General features: G+C 33.1%; 1 protein-coding gene across 18 annotated transcripts in view; it reads right to left on the bottom strand.

Annotated features, from left to right (window-relative positions):
* ADGRL2 (adhesion G protein-coupled receptor L2) overlaps nucleotides 1-21059 on the bottom strand; it is a 456641-nt gene that overhangs the window by 11802 nt on the left and 423780 nt on the right. For all 18 annotated transcript variants that reach the window (XM_064493400.1, XM_064493401.1, XM_031465462.2 and 15 more), the window contains 7 exons: nucleotides 14795-14920; nucleotides 14309-14514; nucleotides 13007-13180; nucleotides 11872-12081; nucleotides 10503-10723; nucleotides 9111-9177; nucleotides 1179-1270 (listed from right to left, as the gene is read on the bottom strand). In XM_064493400.1, coding sequence (XP_064349470.1) covers nucleotides 1179-1270; nucleotides 9111-9177; nucleotides 10503-10723; nucleotides 11872-12081; nucleotides 13007-13180; nucleotides 14309-14514; nucleotides 14795-14920 — 1096 coding nt within the window. The remainder of the gene's footprint in view (nucleotides 1-1178; nucleotides 1271-9110; nucleotides 9178-10502; nucleotides 10724-11871; nucleotides 12082-13006; nucleotides 13181-14308; nucleotides 14515-14794; nucleotides 14921-21059) is intronic.

Below are 21059 nucleotides of genomic sequence, written 5' to 3' on the forward strand. Positions count from 1 at the left end.
CTTGATAAATGGCTTATTATCTTCATAGCTAGAAAGCATTATAAGCAGAAAAGAGAAACAAAATTATTAGACAGAATTAAAATAGAAAGTAATAAGAAAGCATTTATATACTTTATAAAATTAGTCAAAATTAAGAAAGTCAAAATGCAGAGGCAAGCAGTTAAAAAATAAAGGCATATTATAGTTTAAATACTGTAGCAAATTAGATATTCCAAAATAATTATAGAAATTAAGGGCAATTCATGATACTGACGGATTTGTAAAAAATATAAATCATGCCATAAATTTGTTAATGTAAGGTCTACCTTACCCAGGTAAGTCCGTATTATAGTAGCCATCACAAACACGGTAATTACTGGTGTAGATGAGAAGACAGAAAGAGGAAAAGGAAGAAAAGAGAGAGATGCTAAAGATTAGCTCTCTCTCTTACCATGCAACATGCAATGAAGCTGGCACTAACCTATCTAAAACATCTAAGTTTAAAAAAAAATTACCCTTACTATAGATCTGCCATTTTTAACATTAAATATATTTTCCACATCCCATTATAGCCAACTCGAACAATACCTCCTCAAATTTTAAATTAACTCATGTTTAAGAACAACGCTGAAAATGCCTTTTTATATAAGATGACTTCACGAATCAACAGCTATCAATTTTTTGTTAATTCGATAGCATTTTTCCATTGATAGGCTACTGCAGTTTTTTCAACATTGAAATAAAGTAAACATTTATTTAATTATCATGAAAACAACAGATAATCTCTGAGTTAACGATAGTAATAGAGTAAATTCTCTTAGGGAAACAGGATTAGAGGTAGAAACTGCTCACAATCCTTAAATCAAAAAGTCATTTAACAAAACAAACTTAACATAATCATATCAGCCATGTAAACAGGAACATCACTTTGAACTGCATTTTAAATTCAAATGAAACTGCTACAGTGATATGGAATTTCCACAAAGCCACTGAAGCAATCTCTTGGCTCTAGATCAAGACAGAAATTATCTAATTTTTGACCAATGTCTGTGACATGGTGACAGTGAGACTCAGCCTTTATCAGTAACACTTCCTGCTGAATAATTTCTACAGTTGATAGAAGGTATTCACGTATTCCCTGTGGAGAGTATCTTCCACTTAGTTTGTCAAGCACTAAAATTAAAACACAAAATACTTACTTAATGTTTTCCAACCTGCTAGAATCCGGTTTCAAAGTGTTTGAGTGCTTCACCATTTTGCACAATGTGATCACCAGGAAGATAATATTTAGCTATTATAACAAATAAAAAAAGAATTAGAGCACTATGACAAAAAGCAAAAACTAAATACATGTTAGCAAATATATTCAACGGATACTGCAGTTAAATATCAACGACACGAATATACAGTAGACACTGATTCAATTTTAGTTTACTTATGCGATGATCAAGCTGAGTCTAAATAAAAAATACTCTGGCAATGTATGATCGATTTTTTAATAGATCATTTGACATGATATTGCAACCTCATTAAATCAGAATCATGTGGTGATGATTAAATAAATTAGAAAGCCTAAATTAGATTCTTTAGCTAGAGGTACTCCAGGGTCTAAAAGCCATCTAATAAAAACACCGAAGTGAATTCCTTAGAAGGGGTATTTACATCAAGCAGCTTATAATGGAAGGATCCCAGAATTTGGGACCGTAAGATGTAGCTGAGAGCCTAGCTCTTGATTTTGACTGATTAAATGAGGAAAGTAACATTTGTACAATCTTTTTGTAAGGTAATGGTGAGGATCAAATGAAATTAAACACATGAAAAATGTTCACTGGTTATACAAAGTAAGATAAACTTTTAAATAAATATATAATTTGCTATTTAAGTGTTAAAAGCCATCATCTCTTTTTTCCATATGTCTCTTTACTGTATGAAAGATGGTAAATTCTAAAGAAAGCCTGTTTTTGAGTCCCTCTAAACACTCAGCTGTGCAAGAATCTAGGTGCAAAAAAAGCAACCTGGGGAAGATGGAACCTGACATGGAAGGACAGCTTGGAAGGTCAATTTGAGTGAATTCAGAAGACAAGAGTTGTGTTTTGACTGAGGAGGGTTAAGGGTTTGTAATTTGCATTTGCTTCTACAGAAACCTTGCAGGGTGCCGGATGGAGTGAAGGCACTTACATTTTTATGCCCTAAAAATAAGCTTACGCTAAACTGCTCCTGGATTTTTTTTCACATTTTATTTACTTCAAAGTATTACTTTAAAAAAGATAAAGATAAAATGAAGTTATTATGTAAGCATTAGATGGCTTCATGCCAGCCCAAATCATAAATTCAGAAAAAGGCCCATTATATTTGGGGACGAAAGCAACTCCTTGGTGGCAGATAATCAACATAACTTTGTTACAGTAGCATGATCACTTTTGCTGAGTCACAATACCATCTGATAAAATGATAATGTTATTTTCCTCATTCATCACTACTTCTGATTTTATAATTAGGAAAAACGATACATGGCAATACATAAAATTTCCAAGTCCTTCCTAATGAGTTTAGGAACAAAGCAAAGACTTTAAGCTGTTTATCAGTCATTTTGTCTACTATGCCTTGTTGTTTCTCTTAGATGTAGTATTTCCTCTTAAGGACTAAAGTGGGGTTAATGGCCATAATTTGCAAGTGTTGGCAGATAGCATTCCATCATTGATGTTAATTATTTGAGGACAAAAGAGACTCTTTGCTTATAAAAGTACTTAAAAATTAATTTCTTAAGATACTTGTCTAGAGGAAAAGTAAGTAATTTGTAAAAAAAAAATTCTAGTTTTATATTCTGAAGATTATAAAGCCTAGTTGGTCATAATATAAATAAATGCCTCTATTTTCAGGGATGTTATAGTATGATGCCATTTCATTCAACAAATATTTATTGACCTTACTGCTCCACACAAGAATGTGCTTACTGTATTGTGGGTAAGACACAATTTTTGCCTTTGAGAAATCAGAAAGATCCTTCTGCTAGTACAGTAAGTATTTAATTTGGTTTTTAAAGACTCATGGTATAGTTTATCTCTAATTTTTTTAAAAAACAAAATCAACAGTGTTTTTACTTTTTATTTTATATAATAGTAAGTTGTAACTAGGACAATTTAGGAATGGTTAAAAACAAGAACTCCAAATATCCTAAAAACAAACCAAACCCATATAAACAAACAAACTGGCTACATCTTTCTTAAGCAAGAATGGCTGCCTTACAGATTTTTTACAGATTCAGAGTTAAAATCATTTAAACCTCTCAATCTTGCTTTTTCAATGTCCTAATAAAACCATTTATTGCTTTTATTCCAAATTTCTAGACCTAGGGTTGCCCCCTACCCCAACACCTTTCTTAAAAAAACAATTTTCTGAAGCACAAAGGGCCACAATGTGAAGCTCCTTACTTTCTAAGCATATTCATTATCCCCTAGGAATAAAATAACAGTAGTAGTAGTACCTTCGAGGAAAGAAAAAAGTTATTACCCACTGCAATAACTGAACTACAAGGAAAGAAAAAACTGGAATGTATCAAGAATTATGCTATAAAAAGACAACGAGTAGAAAATGTGAAACCATAGGGGGTGAATTCATCCAAACAGTTTTCAATGAAGAAAACCAGGCTAAAAAAAAATCAGTTATTTAAGAACTAGCACCTTTTCCAGTAAAACTGAAATGAAAATAAAGCATACCTATGTAAAAATAGAACTAAAGCTTAAATATGATACAAAGACATTTCTTTCTTGTTAAGACAGAACTAACTTGAAAACACCACAGAAAATATATCTCACTTCAGCCTTAAAAAGTAGACTGTTAGATGCATCTCCTCTTCTTCTCCCCTCACCCTGCTTTAGTTATGTCTCTGTTTAGTGTTTCTTCCTAGCTACAAATACCACACATTCACAAGACACAAAGTTCAGAAAATACAGATAATTACAAGAAAAGCTAAAAAATATCCTCCAGCAACCTATAACCCTAGCTCCAGAGGCAGCAGACAGCACTGAGATAACCATTTACAAGTGTGTGATGTTGAGTACCTTGCCAAAGCCTATGTAGCTCCTGTAAAGTCAATGCTGAGGGTCCATACACTGTCATCTGGCTCCACGGCCTGCAGTCTTTTCTAACAAAATTAACCAATTGATTCTAGTTGAGAAAACTAGAAGTCTTCTAACAAAACCGAAGATATACTAGTTTTATATTTTTAAAAAAGGTTCCAGGTTCCACTTCTATAAAGAGCAATCTACTTCACAGATCAATCAGGGATGATGAATGAGTTGAAGACAGAATATTAAATTAATTAATGTATAAAAATATAGTCTTAAATCCTTAACATAAGAAGGTGTGCTCTTCAAAAGATGTCCACTTGATGGACTTGCCATGATAACCAACTCTGCATTTCCTTTGTAGAACACCACCATCCCATAATCAGCACAAGGCTAAGACACCCACATGTTCCTACTCCCACTCGCTACACTCTGCGTTTAACAGTTAGTTGTGCTTTCTAAAGCCTGTTTGTGATGCTTATACTCACGTCGCTAAATATCACACAAACCCATAAAACCCGAGTAGGGGAGAAAAGCTGTTGTTTCTAACATATTTAAGATTGAATGTTTCAAAAAGATGTTTTAAAAGTGAGTCTCTTAAAAAACAACTTAAAATCCTAGGAAAATAATCATAAAACCACAGAAGAATTCTTGCACTCAGATTATTTCACAAGTGTCTGTGAATTCTCCAATTTAAAGAAAATGAAAATAAAAATCTAGCGAACACACTGTTAGGCTGTCAAGAACTTTAGGGTTAAATCCAACACTTATTTAATCTTTGAAATATGACTTGACAATATACAAATAATGAGGCAAATAATCTTTAATAGGATAAAATAACATCATTTCAAGACAAAGTAATTATGAAAAAAGGCTTGTAAGACTTATTGTGAATATAAGAGCCAAAAAAAAAAAAAGCCAAATGTAAGATATTTTCTTTATCCCAACTCCACATGAAAAAAACTCATTAATACATGTTATTTATTGGTCTTATTAGAGAAATGAAAAAATATGTCTATTAATTAAGGTATTGAATAGTTTAATATGTTACCACCAATATATGAGAGTGAAATATTTTCTGGAATTAAATAGAACATTTACTGAAGGGTAAACAAAATTTTTAAAATGTGGTTTTAAAGCTGTCTTATTTTCTCCAATGTCTAAAACGTAAATGCTAATTTTTAGTTTCCTAGAATAAATATTCTTCCCATCTTTTTCAGGAGGCAATACACTCTAATAAGTCATAATTTTGTAGGATAAAACATTTCTATAGATTTTTTTTCTTTTCTACTCCTTTCTTGTTTTCTCATAACTATGGGAATCAGATTGAGAAATAGAGGGGCAAAAAGAAACATCTCTGATACATTCTGTTGTCTAAGATAGTCACTTGAAGACTAAAAAGGTTAGTTTCAAGTGAAGTTCAAATGAGTTCCTTCTTTTATCATTTTTCCCGTCCACAAATGGCTCTTTCCAACCATATACTCCTGTGCGTCTTTCTTTTCTGGTTAGAATAAACGGCTTCTTTCTCCTCACTTTTTACTTCTCCCCAATTTATTCTCCTGCCTTTGGTATGCATTTAAAAAATTTGAGAAATCACAAACATCAACAGAAGATTCTCCGTGTTTCTCGTTGGAAGGCAGGCAAAAGGCTGAGAAGAGTTGTGCCCACCATTCAACTGCTGTTCTCCCTTCAAGTCCAATGCAGTCACTTTTTACCCTCTTGTTCTTTACAAACTGAATGCTACTAAGTCTAAACACAGCATTTTGGGATAGATTGAAAGGTGCTATGCATCAGTGAGAAAGGAAAAAGACAGAGTTACAGCTGTGTACATAAAGATCTGTCTATAAACCTGGTATACATGACATTACTCAGCCATTCAGGTAGATGCCTCTAGTAAGTACAAGTCAACAGGACGGTGTTGCATGCTGCATGTCAGCTCACCAGCCTAAATGCCCATACTGAGGATTAACTTTGGAGATGAGGCAATTCCTCCAGGAATTAATCAGATTTTAACTCTACCCTGTGTGTGTGTGTGTGTGTGTACACACAGGTAAATGGGTAGATGGATATCTCTTAATAGAATTCTATGTTAAAGAGTGAGAACAAATGAAGAAGAAAAAATTTTCTTATTCAGCTAAAAAGAGTGAACCACTAAACAGGGCATTCTTCCTCTTCCAATAACAAATAATACTCTTCCTCCTATCTTCCAAAAATAATTTCATAAATTACTGTTTTATTAAATAATCTGCTGGTGTACTTTGCTAAATAAAATTCACCATTACTTGATGATATGGCCTAGCTAATCATTACCCATATTGATAAACATGAAAATACAAAGAAGTTTAAAGAGAGAAAAAGGTACCATAGATTGTAGGAGGGCACAGTTTGTTTTATAGTCATCAACCTGCTCCATTGAATCATAGCCATCTGAGCTTAGCAGCTTAAAATTCGTTCCACAGCTTGCAGTGCTGACATGGATATGATGAGACAGAAGAACAGAAACACCACTCTGAAGTAACCTAACTGAACTGCACATGTTCTGACCCTTTTTGTCCTCCCTAGAGCTTTTGCTACCTGGCAAATGCAACTCTAAAACCGCACTTGTATCTCCAGATCTTTGCTGTTAGCCAAGCAGAAACCTATTTCTCCCTGGGACTGGCAGCCAGTGAGGTGTTCTCTGAGGAAGACTTCTAAATGAGTGTGTGAGCTGAACTCTTACTGAACTGAATTAATTATTAACGATGCAGATGGAGCTGTCCAAATGATAAGAACAGCTCCTGACGTGTCATGATCCAAGCTTTCATTAAACCATTTCAGGCATACTAATGGTTTCCCACTGCTCATTACTTACAAGCACTTTTCTCATAGATATAATAACTCTAGTGCCTGTAGGCAAGACATCCTATAGAAACACAGAAGTAGGAAGTTTTATCTTCCATAACATTTTTTTCATTGAAAATTATTAAAAATGTACACTTATTTAATACTACTAAGTGAAATGATTTCAATTCAGAAAAGTTGGAAATGGAAAACTATGCTTTCCAGGAATACCAATAGGTGATTTCTGTTATGAGAGTACTCCTTAAACGAGTAGTAGGCAATATAATTTACATTATTAAGATTTGTGTCTCCACTGACTTTTAAATGTCCTGTATCACCATAAGGACATATGTCGGTAACTATATTAGTACTCAACAAACACGTGTGTACAATCATTTACCTCACTTTAGCCTACATGCGAGATAACATTTTACACTTCTGTGTCACTCTTTGTCTCTCTGCGTTGGGACGATCAGAGGGCAAAGCAATTGCAGGAGAAGAATTACTCCCAGGCTCTGCAGTGTGATTGCTGCCTGCTGTTTGGTTTGGTTTTGTTTCTAGTTGGGAACACTGTTCCCAAAAGCCCTTCGCATCTCAACCTCAATGATCTGGTAGACGATAATAATGACAAAGCTGAAAAGTAATAGTAGGCTCTCGCTTGTAAATGGGCAACATAATAAAATACCCTTCACCTCTTTCCTTACTGGAGGCTGTGCATACATGAACATTAACCCCCTTTGCCAAGTGAAACGTCTTTTAATACTGTCAAGAAAGTATTTCTCTTCAGAGACAGAAAATCAACAAAACTGCAGTACAACAGAAGTATAGATCAAATATCCCTAAAATGGTCTTTACAATTTTCAAAGTATCAATATGTTTGGCCAAGGGCTCAGGGAGAAAAGAAGCCTGTGTCTTTAAGGATCACACCTCTTCGTGTCAGCTGTTTGTCATTTAATTCAAGCTAGGCTTAGGCTATGTTAACAAAAGTAAACCAAGAACAAAAACTGGGGCAATCATCTGGCCTGAACAATTCTGATGAGAAATCAGCTTTCCTAGGAACACTTGAGAGTGTTTTACTGATTTGATTCACACAGGCATTCATCTCAAATTTTCATTTTGCTTTGTATAAAAGTAATTGTATAAAATAATTCATTTTAATGACAGAAGTTATATAAACTTGAAGTAATTCTAACTTTCCTTGAACTACTAAAAGTTTTTGCTTAATTTTATTGACACACTAGTTAACCACAGAAATAGCTAATAAGCTCATTTGTTATAACTTTTTAAAGAAAAAAGCACCCCTAATAGGAATAAACAGATATAGGCAATATGTAAATTTGTTTGTTTCACTGTCAATCTTATAATGGTCAATAACATTTATTTGTAACAGCATGATGTTAAACCTGAGTGAAAAGTTTTAAATACTGAAATCCAAATATTCTAGCTACATTTAAAAAATTTCAACTGTATTTCAAATATTTGACTAGTGATAATTTAAGTTAAAAAGTACCTTAATGTTATTATACTTAATTTGTATCAAGTTTATTTTAAAATAAAATTTCTTAGACACCAGTATTTTTATTTGGTATTTTAAGGCTTAGAATAGTAATTTTACTTCTAATGAGTTTAAAATTTATTTAATATTCACATACTATTCTAAGTTTAAAAAAAAACTTTTTGTGCCCAAAATAGGGTGTGGATGTTTGTTTAAAAGCACTAAACTGCTATGTGGAAATTAAAATAATAAATATTAAGCTAATGTTCTTTCACTTTCATAAAACATTCATTTAATTCATAAATGCTATTCAGGCTTGGTGCAGAGCTAATATTATAGATTTTGGAACATAATTTCCTGAATTAAAACTCTTAGCAAAAAACCCCACTTACTCAAAAACAAAATAAACTATACATGTCAATTATTCCTTTCTAATTATTAAAGTACTTTCAAATCTTAACATGGCATATATATATAATGACATGGCATTTTTGCAAACTATATTAGAAAGGAGGAAAAAGTACTTTTTAGAGGAAACAATTTTCAGAAATAGTACTAATTAGCAAGTGTATAAACTCTAAATAATGATATAATATGTAAAATACACTATATAATTTTATCAGGTAAGCTGGACGTGTTTATAAATCTTTGACTGCATAGATAAATTAAAAGTCAAACAAATTAGCCCTGTTTCAATTGCACTGCTAAAGCAGCAAGCTAAAAATGAAGGGAAAACAGAGTCTGCTTACCAGAATAATGAAGGTAACAGGTCCAATGAAACTCCATATAAAATAGTTATCAACATGAAGCCAGCAACTATTACAAAAAGAAAATAATTTGTATTAAGTAGATTCAGTGGATCCTCAACATCACAAGGAACACAGAAATTTAAAAATCTAACAAACAAAACTAACTTTACATTTGCCTTTGAAAATTAATTTCTTGTGGTCAAGAACAGTGTTAATAATTCTGAGTTGGCACTGACTTAAAAAGTAGTAATATATTTATTCCAACCTATTCTTCATTTCAGGTTTTAAATTTGATAAAGACACACATAATTATGCTTGTATGGAGAAAACAGTAACCACCCCCAGCCTGAAGTCTTAAGACATTTGACTTTACTGAGAAAAACTTGAAACTCAAGACTCCAAATTGTCTCATCATTTTAAAGTTCCTATTTTCAAAATTTGCCTTTTGAATCTGTATCTGAGCTAAAATGTTTAACCCTATGGAACATAACAGATAAAAAAAATAAATGTTCAGATGTTACATTTGTTGCAAAACAGTGTAGCATAAATATAATACCTCAACTGGGAATGGATGAATACTAGAAAAAAAAAATCAAAGCACAGAACTCATACAGTATTAGAGTAAATGATGCATAAACTTATTAAGACAGATTTTACTTAGTGGTTCATTTTTTCATATAACACTGAATCTCCAGTGAATTTCTTTTATTTGTCTCTCATCATCTGTGCAGTCAAAAAGCTTTCTTTAGTCCAAAGAATCTATATAACTAATTTTATCAAAAGAAAAAATAAACAGAATTGGAAGGCAAATTCATGCCTCTAGCAAATAAAATCCTTAGAAACACGGCCATGTCTACCTTCTGTCACTTTCCATAAATATCTATATTTTTTATAAATGAATGACAGTGACTTATTTTAATCCTTTCAAACTGCCTGATAAAATATTATCAAAGTAAAACATATGGGATGGAATGTGGTACTGTCACAATTGAGAATGAGAGTTAGCTAGAGGGCCCGCTGCACAAAGAGAGCTAATGAAGCATTAGCTTAAAAACTGAGTAGTTAAACCTGTCAGATGCTTTAAGTTCAGAAGAATTTTTACTTAATATCTTTCTAAGGCCAAAAAGTTATTTACTTTTTCAATTTGTTTCAGGTCAGTCTTTTGTGTTAAAAAGAAAGTCCATAATTTAGAATCTGCCTCGCCAGAGTACAAATCCTCTGAACCTAGAAAATTACAAAAGACTTGATTGTAATTTGTGCACGGCATGCCCATTCTCTCACCAATAAAGCTTTCAGATGCTATTTTAGTCTGTCAGGGACCCTCACTGACAGCTAACAGGCTTTAAAAAATTATTCACTTGAAAAACACTCAGGTCACTTGCAATTACTCACGCTTTCTCTGTTCCGTAGCTCTTATAGTCAATAGCAGCCGAAACGCCAACCACCGTGGCAGGAAACAAGTAACCAGCAACATAGTAGTATTTCTTCCTTGAATATTCACTTTCAAAGACTTCAACTAACATTAGATAGAGCTGCACACCTTCTAAACACATCCAAGCAAAAGCGGCCAGAAAGAAAAAGTGCAGAAGTCCTGCAAATATTGGGCATGCAATCTATAAAGAAAAGGAGCAAAAAAACGCACAACAGAACACATGAATATCAGCAGCTGGCTCCAAAACTGTACAATATTCACTGACAGTCCTCGCCACTGTCTTTAAGATGCTTAAATGTCTCTAAGATATTTAAACTACTGTTTCGTCAACTCTGTCATAGAGACAAGGTTTTATCTTGAACTTTATTTCCAACTCTTCTTCTTTTGTTTGTTTGTTTTTATTTTGGGGGGAGGTAATTAGGTTTTTATTTATTTACTTTTTTTTGGATGGAGGTACTGGGGAATGAACCCAGGACCTCGTGCTTGCTAGGTATGCACTCTACCACTGAGCTATACCCTCCCCCTACACTACTGTTTCTTAAAAAAAAGTTTTTTCATAAACAAAAACACTGCCAAGTTTGGTTCAGTGCTTATAGAGTGTAATGAATGCTAGGTGTGCGAGAAATACCATCACTGTAAGACATTACTATTTTTACCGAAATTGAGTCCAAATAAAAATATATTAACTTCTCTTCTAGAATTACGCATTATTAAATCTGAATATTCTACTTGTAGATAATTTGCTTTACAAATCCTTAGAACAGTTGTTTCCAAATACATTATTTCTACCTTTTCGACTACAGAATTTTAAAAAATTTGTTTTAATGACAAGTATCCCAGATCTAATTACCTAACATCATTTTCTTGTCACATGTGGCACATTCTTAAATTAATCCCAGTGCCGATGAATACAGGGTGAAGCATTAACTATTTAGTTGTCTTTCTGACACTGAGACCTCACGATGATGAATAAATTGCTCAGAATATAAAGAAATGATCACTAGTCAGAATGACTATGTAAACAAGATGAAAAATTTTTAAATAGGATCATTTCATTTTAGTATCTCCAGCATTCTTCTATTCAAATTGCATGTTTTAATAACAAGCCAGAAAATCCAACTGTACCTTAATACAAGAAATGAATTAACTCATAATAATATTACTTGATGATTGGGTTTTGTCTTTTAATTTATTACAAATTATCCTTCAATGTTGTCATGTTCATTATATTAAGACAGAAGGTCAAAAATTATCAGCAGCATGTGCGGATTTACACCTGTTATAATAATTTTCAAAGATCCAACGTCAACAAATGGAAGCGGTACTTACCATGTATTTTGTCTTATCAATGCCTATTAGGAAAATAAATTCAGCAATAAAAAGGTTGATACAAAGGTTCTTGTGAATAGTGTTACGGTCACTCTGCAGACCACGGAAAAAGCAGAAGGTGAAGATGCAGATAGCCAGGCAAACAAGGGAAACGACAATTCCCACCCAGGTGATGACTGTAAGGAGTAACTCATGAACTCCATCTTTGTACTGGGGAAAAAAAAGCGGAACTTCAGTATTCCTGCAGCACATTAACTAAAGGTAAGACAGGTTTCACATGTGATCGCTCATCTTTTAACACTCAACTCTCTGAAATTCATGTGTTCAAACAGGGTTCAATACTTAAAAAAAAATCATATAACAGAATGCAATATAATCTTATTAATTTTTATATCCAAAGAATGATCTATGAAAGTGGAAGATTTTACCTAGAAAAGACTGACTGAAATAATTACTCATGTACACATAAAAAAATTTTATAATAGAACAAAGACTACTTAGTTATTTTAAAAAATGGCATTTTAATGGCTTTTCAGGCTAACAAAGAAGTTGTTTTAATTTTCTCCTTGAGTTTTTATATTTATATACTAAGAGTTAAGCACATAATAGATGTGAGAGCTTTCATGTTACATTTCTTAAAATATGTTTATCTTCTGGCTCTTGTTCTCCTATTCACAAGAAGAAATGAACACTAAGAAACATTCCAGGAGCCATTCTGGTCTTACAAAATCTGCAGTTTTGTGCAGTGTGCAAAGTGGTTAAGAAACTTAAAGCAGAAATTGTAAAATGAGATTCAAACATTCAAGATAGGGAGGACATGTCACACTTCAGGGCCCCTCTGTCTGTATAATCTATTGCTGTTCAGTTTTTAAATCCCTGATCACCTGTGCCTATCACCTGCCCGAAGGGGAAAGACTTAGAACAAGTCTATAAAGCACATGATGATTTGAGAAGTAACAATTAATACAGTACCAAGACTTCCTACAATATATGGACAGTGTAGAAACAATTAGACATCCACATTACTTTGTTTGCTTTTTAGGTACGATAAGCACCCAAAGAAGGGACTATTACACAAGCTGTTTCGAATCTCTGAGGTTTTTCTCTGCTACTAATTAGAAGTGCAAATACTTACTGCAATTTCCCTGTGGGCCATGAGAATTGCAAAATTGGTTAGGTGGCTGCATGCACACGTTGTACGAGTTTTATTAGTGTCAACCAGCTTGCAGCCCTGGGTAGACCAATATCCCATCATAGTTCTCTCTGAGTAGTTCCAGAAGGAGCAGTTTGCATTGAAATAATTGTCAGGCTGGGAAATAAAATGACAAGATAAAATTAGGATTTTACACTCTAAGATGGCAATAGCAATTGTTTAATATGTGTAAAAGGTAATTTAGATTAAACTTTGCATGTTTCGGACTATAAAGTTTTTCATCAGCAAAATTGTAGACTATGTTATACAAGGCAGATATCTAACTTAAAAGGGGCTTTATAGTCCGAGACACTCTAAAGTGTACTCTAAATTACCAAAGACCCATTTTACACAATTACAATTTCCATCTTATGATTTTACATACTGATGGTACATCAGAATCATTTTTTTTCCTTTTCTGACAAAATTAGAGCCGTGAATTTGTTCCAAAAAAATCCTGTAAGGACGAAGTGTTTTAAAATCCATTTTGTTTGGGGCCCCTTTTTGTTCGAAGTGACATAACAGCGACAATTTGAATGCTGTAGTTCGTACGTCAAGGTGCGTAAAAGAGTGAAGCAACTGCAGAAGGTATAAAAGTGAACAGCTGCAGAAATGTGTTGTTCTTTGCCAATTCTGGAGCTCTCCCTGGTGATCTGTGGGCACTTATTCACTCTACTATAACAGCAGCCACGTTCTGCAGACACTCGTCCAACATGGTGTAATTATTTAACTACCAACTTGCATTCTAAGGAATGGCAGAGGAATCACATCTCTTCAATTCTGTATTTTTAAAAACACAATGCTTGGTAACAATTGTGTTACTGTGATCAGTAAAACCAAAAAAAAAAAAAAAAAAGAGATCTGCTGCATGAAAAAGCCCAAAAAGGCAGAGTCCTAACCGTTAATACTCAGCCACAGTGCTGCTAAGGTAAGAGTTAATTTTCGTTCTAAAACAAATTACAGTCATTTACATTTTCCTGTTGATTACTGAATTAGCTTTCATTAAGAATACACTTAAATTCTAATAATCACTGAACCAGGCTCATTTAATTTTATGTTCACAGACTTAAATAAACTTGTGTCTCTGACCTAGTCCAACATTTGAAATTCAAATGGGACAGTCTTTTCTTTCCTCTCTGCCATTTCCCCATTCCCCTTCTCTCTCCATCCTCAGCATGTCTGTTTTGCTTTCCTTCCTAACTGGCTTTGTAACCTTGCACTACTTCATTAGCACACATAACTTACATCAATGTGTGGTAGGGTAAAAAGCACAGGATCTGTCAAGTACACGCGGCTGGATTCTTTATTGATTGAAACTGAAATGACATGGGAATTCACTGCAATGGTGCTATTTCGACCAACAAAGTCAGCACCCAGTTTGATGGTTGCATTTTCTGTACTAAGGAACTGTCCCAGACTCCGGTAAATGATGAACACCAACTTTGCAAGACCTAGGAAGGTAAAAACAGCCATATGTCTTTACAGAAAATATGCTTATGAATAAGATAAGATACAATAAAATCAGAATGAAATGAAAAAAAATCCTTATGAAATCTTCATTTAGGTTAAATTTACTGAAAAGAGTAAGGCATTATTTTAAATCTGCTTTTAAATGTTAAGCCGTATTTGTTATACTAGGAGTCAAATACTCAGCATTTAGAATTAATAGGTTTAACTGAACAACAACCAAAAAAACCTATCAATTTTTAAAAGACTTTTGTTCCATTTTACCATTCCTGCTGTTCTGCTTGACAGTATTTGCAGAGAGTTGGATTGAGCTGCCTGCTCCTTTGATGCCCAGAGGAAATTTAAAGTCTTGGACTTGTCCTTCTGTACTGAGTACTGCAACTTCCAGAACTGGATGAGGCAAAAGATAAAGAAGGAAAAAAAAGGGCATTCTTTAAATTTAACTACAAAGAGGCAAATGGTAATTGCACAGAAACCACTATTTTTCTACCTATAAAACTTCTGTGCTGAATTACAACAAAATCATTAACAAACAACTAAATTATTCTAAGAGGTCTTAAATTTTGACTACTCTAAAATTTTTGGTGTAATCATTTTTGAATATTTTCTTCAAAGTTTTATATCTTTTGTCAACTAATTCCAGTCTTTTAGCCTATGGATATGAAGCATCTGACTTACAGCACACAACTATCAAAGTTTCATCTAAATAATTAAGTTTAACAAAAATATTTCAAAATGATTTTTTGACTCTTTATGCTAAGTGACTTTTCAATTACCATTACTTGGCAATGATAAAACAAAATATGAAGTTTAAATTTGAATGCGTTTATTGCATATAGACATTTATATCTATGTGTATGTTTTAATACATAAGATTACATAGGTCAATTGTGCAGTAATAGATTTTCCCTAATTTCTCAAAGTAAGGAGACTAGCACAGCATTATTTAGGAGAAAATGTCTAGCATTATGTTCAAACTTCCCATTAATTCTCACTAGTAACAATCAATTTTTATATATTCAAATTCGGTAAAATAGGACCTGTGGGCCAAATCCGGCCAGCCACTTCTTTTAATAAATACAGTTTTACTGGGACATAATCATGCTCACCCATTAATATACTGTCTATAATTTATTGTCTATGGTTGTTAAGTATTTGCAACTTAGACCACATGACCTGCAACGCTTAAAATACGTACTACGTGGGCCTTTACAAAAAAAGTTTGCAAATGACTGCAGCATAATCCAAATTTCAAAAATTCACAAAGAAAGTAGCAACGTTGAAAAACATGTAAGGAAAACAGTCAATATATATAACATTAAGATCATTTATATGGTCAGTAAAACCAATGTTGTTTAATTTTTTTTAAAAAATAGTATCATCCTGAACATAAATGCTGTCTACCATAATTCCAATAAAGATTGCAATACTTTATATCAATATTCATTTGATTCTTAAAAAGAATGAGAAAGTATTATTGTTTCTAGTAAAGTCAACTACTTCATATTAGTAAATAAAATGTCATTTACTGATGAAATGAGAGGAGCTCTATGAAAAATTCATTAATTTCAGACACTTGAATTTTAAAAAGTAACACATAATTCAATAAATACAGTCCACACATTTTTCTCCGAATTTCACCCTCTCTGATGGCATATACTTGCATAGCTAGTTCTAGTTTGACTAACATACGCATATGTGCTGGTACACAGATACACATACACATGTGCACACACACACACACACACACACACACACACACACACACACAGAGAATATGATAAATTCACTGACTTTTTAGAAAAATGGGCTCATATCATCCATTATAGAATAACTCTTGGATGCTGATTTTTAAAAATCTTTCACAACTTTGTTTTATAAAATACATATACATTTAGCTGTAAATATGAAATCATAACATTGGAGATTTTTATAAGCTATGAGGCCATATGTCAAGCACTTGAAATATAAGTTTACAATGAGAGTCATAGAACTCCTAGAATTCTAGAATTCTATTAGCTGCAGAAACTGGTTGAGACATTTGTTTTATTAATCCATGCTCAGAAGGATTAAGTAGATGGATATGTGGATAATCTCCTCTCCTCAAATAAGATTCCATGTGTGTGAGTGGGAGGTGAAGGGGTAAGATGGGTGACAAAAATATACCTCTCTCTTCCTTACACTGAAAGGGGGTCTCAATCATTAATTATTCATAAAAGACAGAAGATAAGGTGAAAGAAGGAAATCCTTTGAGTTTCCATGAAATGTTCCAAATATAGATATACATGCTCAGAGTAAATTTCATCCAACAGATACTTACTTATTAAAGTCTAAAACCATGTCCTTAGTAAAAAAAAAGTTTGAATTTTAAAAAAGGATCATTAATATAGAACTCACTAGACCTACAACAATCAACTTTATATAAATAAATTTTAAAATAGACAAAAGGAAAAATTTACTAGAAACACAAAGCTGACTATAAAATAATTTTTTAAAAAACCAATAATTTATGACCACTTAAGAAAATGAACTCATGGTTAAATATATACTGAATTTTAAACTGCTCATGCTTTCCAACTCACTTCACAAGACTTACATATAATCTTGATGCATAAAATAGTACAAAGAGATAAATCATATGATATTTAATATAACAATATTCACTTATTCAAATTACGCAAAAATATTTAATAAATTATATATATACTTTTAAGTATATCCTGAACAAATTAAGTTTAACTCAAAAAGGCTTACAGAGATTAATACATTAGAAAATATATTATCATTCACCAAATTAAGAAATTAAGAAAAATATACACAGAAAGAATTCAACAAATTTCAATACTCATTCAATATAAAAAAATCTTTATAAAATAATAGGAACAAAAGAAAAATTCCTTGCCCAGAAAATGGTTTTGTTATCAGAAAAGGGTTATCTAACCCACCCTTAGCAAATAATGATGGAAAAACTCTAGAAGCATTTGTTTTGAAGTCAGGATGATCCCTATTGCAGGTTTTATTTAGCATTGTAATAGAGGACCTAGCTAATGCAATAATTCAAGAAAAAAACAAAAGGTACAAAGGACTGGAAGGAAAAAATAATCTGTTAATTATTTACAGAAAACATAATTAACTACAAAGTAATCATGAGGGAAACTCTATATCCTATCAAATGTAAAAGAATTCAGCAAGGCTGTAACCAGCAAAATCAACTGTGTTCCTATACACCAAGCAACAAACAATAAGAATATATAATTTTAAAAAAATACAGTTTACAATAGTGTACATTTCCTAGGAATAAACCTAATTTAAAAAGTACAAAATATTAAAGGGAAAAATACAGAACTTATTAGAAGACCCAACAAAAAATGGAAAATCGTATCATGGTCCGATCTGGGAGAGCTCAACAGACAAATCTGTGACACTTCCTTCAAAATCTATCTACGAACTCAGTCTAATTCTAATAAAAATTCCAGCAAGAGTTTTTGAGTATGCAGAACTTGACAAGCTGATTTTAAAATGCACATGGAAGAGACATGCCGAAAGGCAGCCAAGGCGATTCTGATTCTAGGAGGAGCAGAAAGAACTCACCAGATATTAACATTACTGAAACAAAAACAAAAGCAACAATGTATAACAGACACTGCTAACATGTACAGAAACTTGATATATGACAGAGATATCTTTACAAACCACTGGGGACAGGGATGGATTATGCACTGGAAGTACTGAAACAACAGATTACCCATATGGAAGAAAATAAAATTAGTTCCCTCATACATATCAAAAACACTATAAATTTCAGGATTAAAACATAAATGTAAGAAGGCAAAGCTTTATCATTTCTAAAGAAAATGTAACATTTCATCATTACAAAGCAGAGAAAAATTTGAGCAGGATACCAAAAAAACTCCTCATATTTTTAAAACAGGATTCGAAAAGCGTCAACCCTAAAAGAATAAGCTGATAATCTGACTTCATTATTCTGTAAAACAAAAGATTAATACACAAGGTAAAAAAGAGATGGCACAGACAGAATAAACATTTGCAAATTATATAATAATCCTTAAAGAATTAGTTTCCATAATGCATTACCCACAATAAGAAAAATTGTGGACAACAAATTCACAGAAGGGAATTAATTTAGGTAATCAGGGAACTGCAAATTAAAGCAATAATGTGATCAATTCAAATCTACAAAATGACAAAATTTATGTTAATAATAAAGTTGGCAAAGAGAGTGATGGGTAACGATATTACTGGTGAGAAGGTGAACTGGTAAAATAGCAGTAGAAAGCAATTTGGCGGTATTTAGTAAAGTTAAAGATGTGCATGCTCTATCACTCAAAAATTATTTCTCGGGGAGGGTATAGTTTAAGTGGTAGAGCGCATGCTTAGCATGCGTGAGGTCCTGGGTTCAATCCCCAGTACCTCCATTGAAAAACCAAGGAAATAAATAAACAAAAAGCAAACCTGATTATAATTACCCCCCCAAAACAAACAAAAAAAACCCCAAAACAAACAAAAAAAAAACATGAAAAATAACTGTTAAATGTATATACCTGTACAGCAAAAATTAAGTAAATAAAAGCTTACTAATGCTGACAAAGTTACACCCTTCTTAATCTGATCAGGAAGGAGGCAGAGGATTTCCAGATTATATATACGTTATTTCTTTCCCCCAAAGCTGAAGCAAATATGGTAAGATGTGGCTCAGCTGGGTGATTGCTACACAGATGTTTATGATATTTCTCTGTATCTTCTGTGTACTTTAAATAATATATGCCTTGTTTAACAGATTTCCTGAAAGTGAACACGCTTGATTCATAGTAGAGCCACCCAGAGCCTCCCTCACAGCCAGCGCTGTAGATTAGATTTTAATGTATTTCTCTGTCCTTCTGTTTGTCAAATTCATCACTGAGTGGTGGCTGCAGTTGAGATGAGAGAGTAAGAAAAGTAGAGTGATAGGAAAAACTAGGACCTCTGCCAGCAAACCTGCAGTGGACCAGGTTCTATCAGCCTGAGTCCTGGGGTACAAACAACATGGAGGCGGCTGAAGATGACAGGGAACAGAGCAAAACCAAGGCTCCGTGATGACATGGAGTTAAGGAGTCATAAACTTTGTTGTTGATTGCCGCTGTGAGTCTGGGTTTTTTTTTTTTTTTTTTAACTGCAGTATAACTAAGCTCAAATTGACGGATACAATCATGCTGGCTGCTAAGCCTACTGGGAAAATAAATAACAGGGAATTTTATAATGCCGGATTAGGCTGATGATAACTAAATCACCTAATGAATCTTAAGATCACAAGAAAGACAATCAACATTATGTGCCTTTTTACCTAAGATGCAAAAGAAAGTCATTCTTGGGAGGTGCAAGGAATTTAAGCCTGAGGTTATTAGACCAGCCAAAGAGACTTAGCAGGGCAGAAGGAAAGCTTTTCCTCTCCAACAGGAGCAATGCCTCCATCAAATGCACAACGTGTTTGTATCCTAGGTAAAACGAGTTAAATGTTAACAAGTTTACAGAAATCGAATAATTGAAACTCCCTTTTTATCTTTTGAATCTATTTTTGTTAAATTTTAAAGTCTGACAATGGCATTGTGGTTTTAAAAAAGTGAGATACATATTAAAGTATTAATAGTAATAATATGTTAAGAGTTTGCTTTAAAATAATATAATGGTGAGAGGAACACATGAAACAAGATTGGCTAGATGTTGTTGAAGCTGGGTAATGAGGACTTTTCATCCAATTATTTGCTCCTCTCAAGATATTATTAAGAAAATAGAGAGGAAAGTTACATATTGAGGGAAAGCATTCAGAGTACATATATCCAACAAAAGATTTTTATCAGGAAGATATAATCTTTATAACCCAATAAGACAACCCAATTAAAATGGGCAAAATATACAAAAAGACATTACACAAAAAACATATGTGAATGGCCAATAAGCACATGAAAAGTTGGAAGTTTTCAGCAAAATATACCTTAGTAATCATACAAATGTAAAACAAAACCAAATGAGTTCCACTACAAATCACTAAAATGGCTAAAATTCAAAAGACATTTGAGAAGATAATCCTAAATGCTGGTGAGGATGTGGAGCAATCGGAACATTAACAGCTATTAGGAATACAAACTGGTACAGCCACCCGGAGAAACTGTACCTTTATTAATAACAGTCAAAAGGTGCAAACAACCTAAATGTATAACCAAGTGAGTAGATACACAAATAGTGTTGTGTCCTTATAACGGAAATTCAGCAATAAAAAGGACTGAATTCCTGATGCTGCCACCAACATAGATGAATCTCAATAACATTATTCTTTGTAAAAGAGGCAAGATCAAAAGGAGTACCCAGCCTATGATTCCATTCAACGGAAGGTCTAGAAAAGTAAAACTGAACTACAGTGACATAAAACAGATCAGTGGTTGCCTGGGGCTGGGGGTGTGGGAAGACTGACTCCAAAGATTATAAAGGACCCTTCTGAGGTGGCTGAAATATTGCCCATGTTGTTGGTTACACG

The sequence above is a fragment of the Camelus dromedarius genome, chromosome 14 (assembly GCF_036321535.1).
Source record: "Camelus dromedarius isolate mCamDro1 chromosome 14, mCamDro1.pat, whole genome shotgun sequence".
In the NCBI taxonomy this organism is placed as follows: Eukaryota; Metazoa; Chordata; class Mammalia; order Artiodactyla; family Camelidae; genus Camelus; species Camelus dromedarius.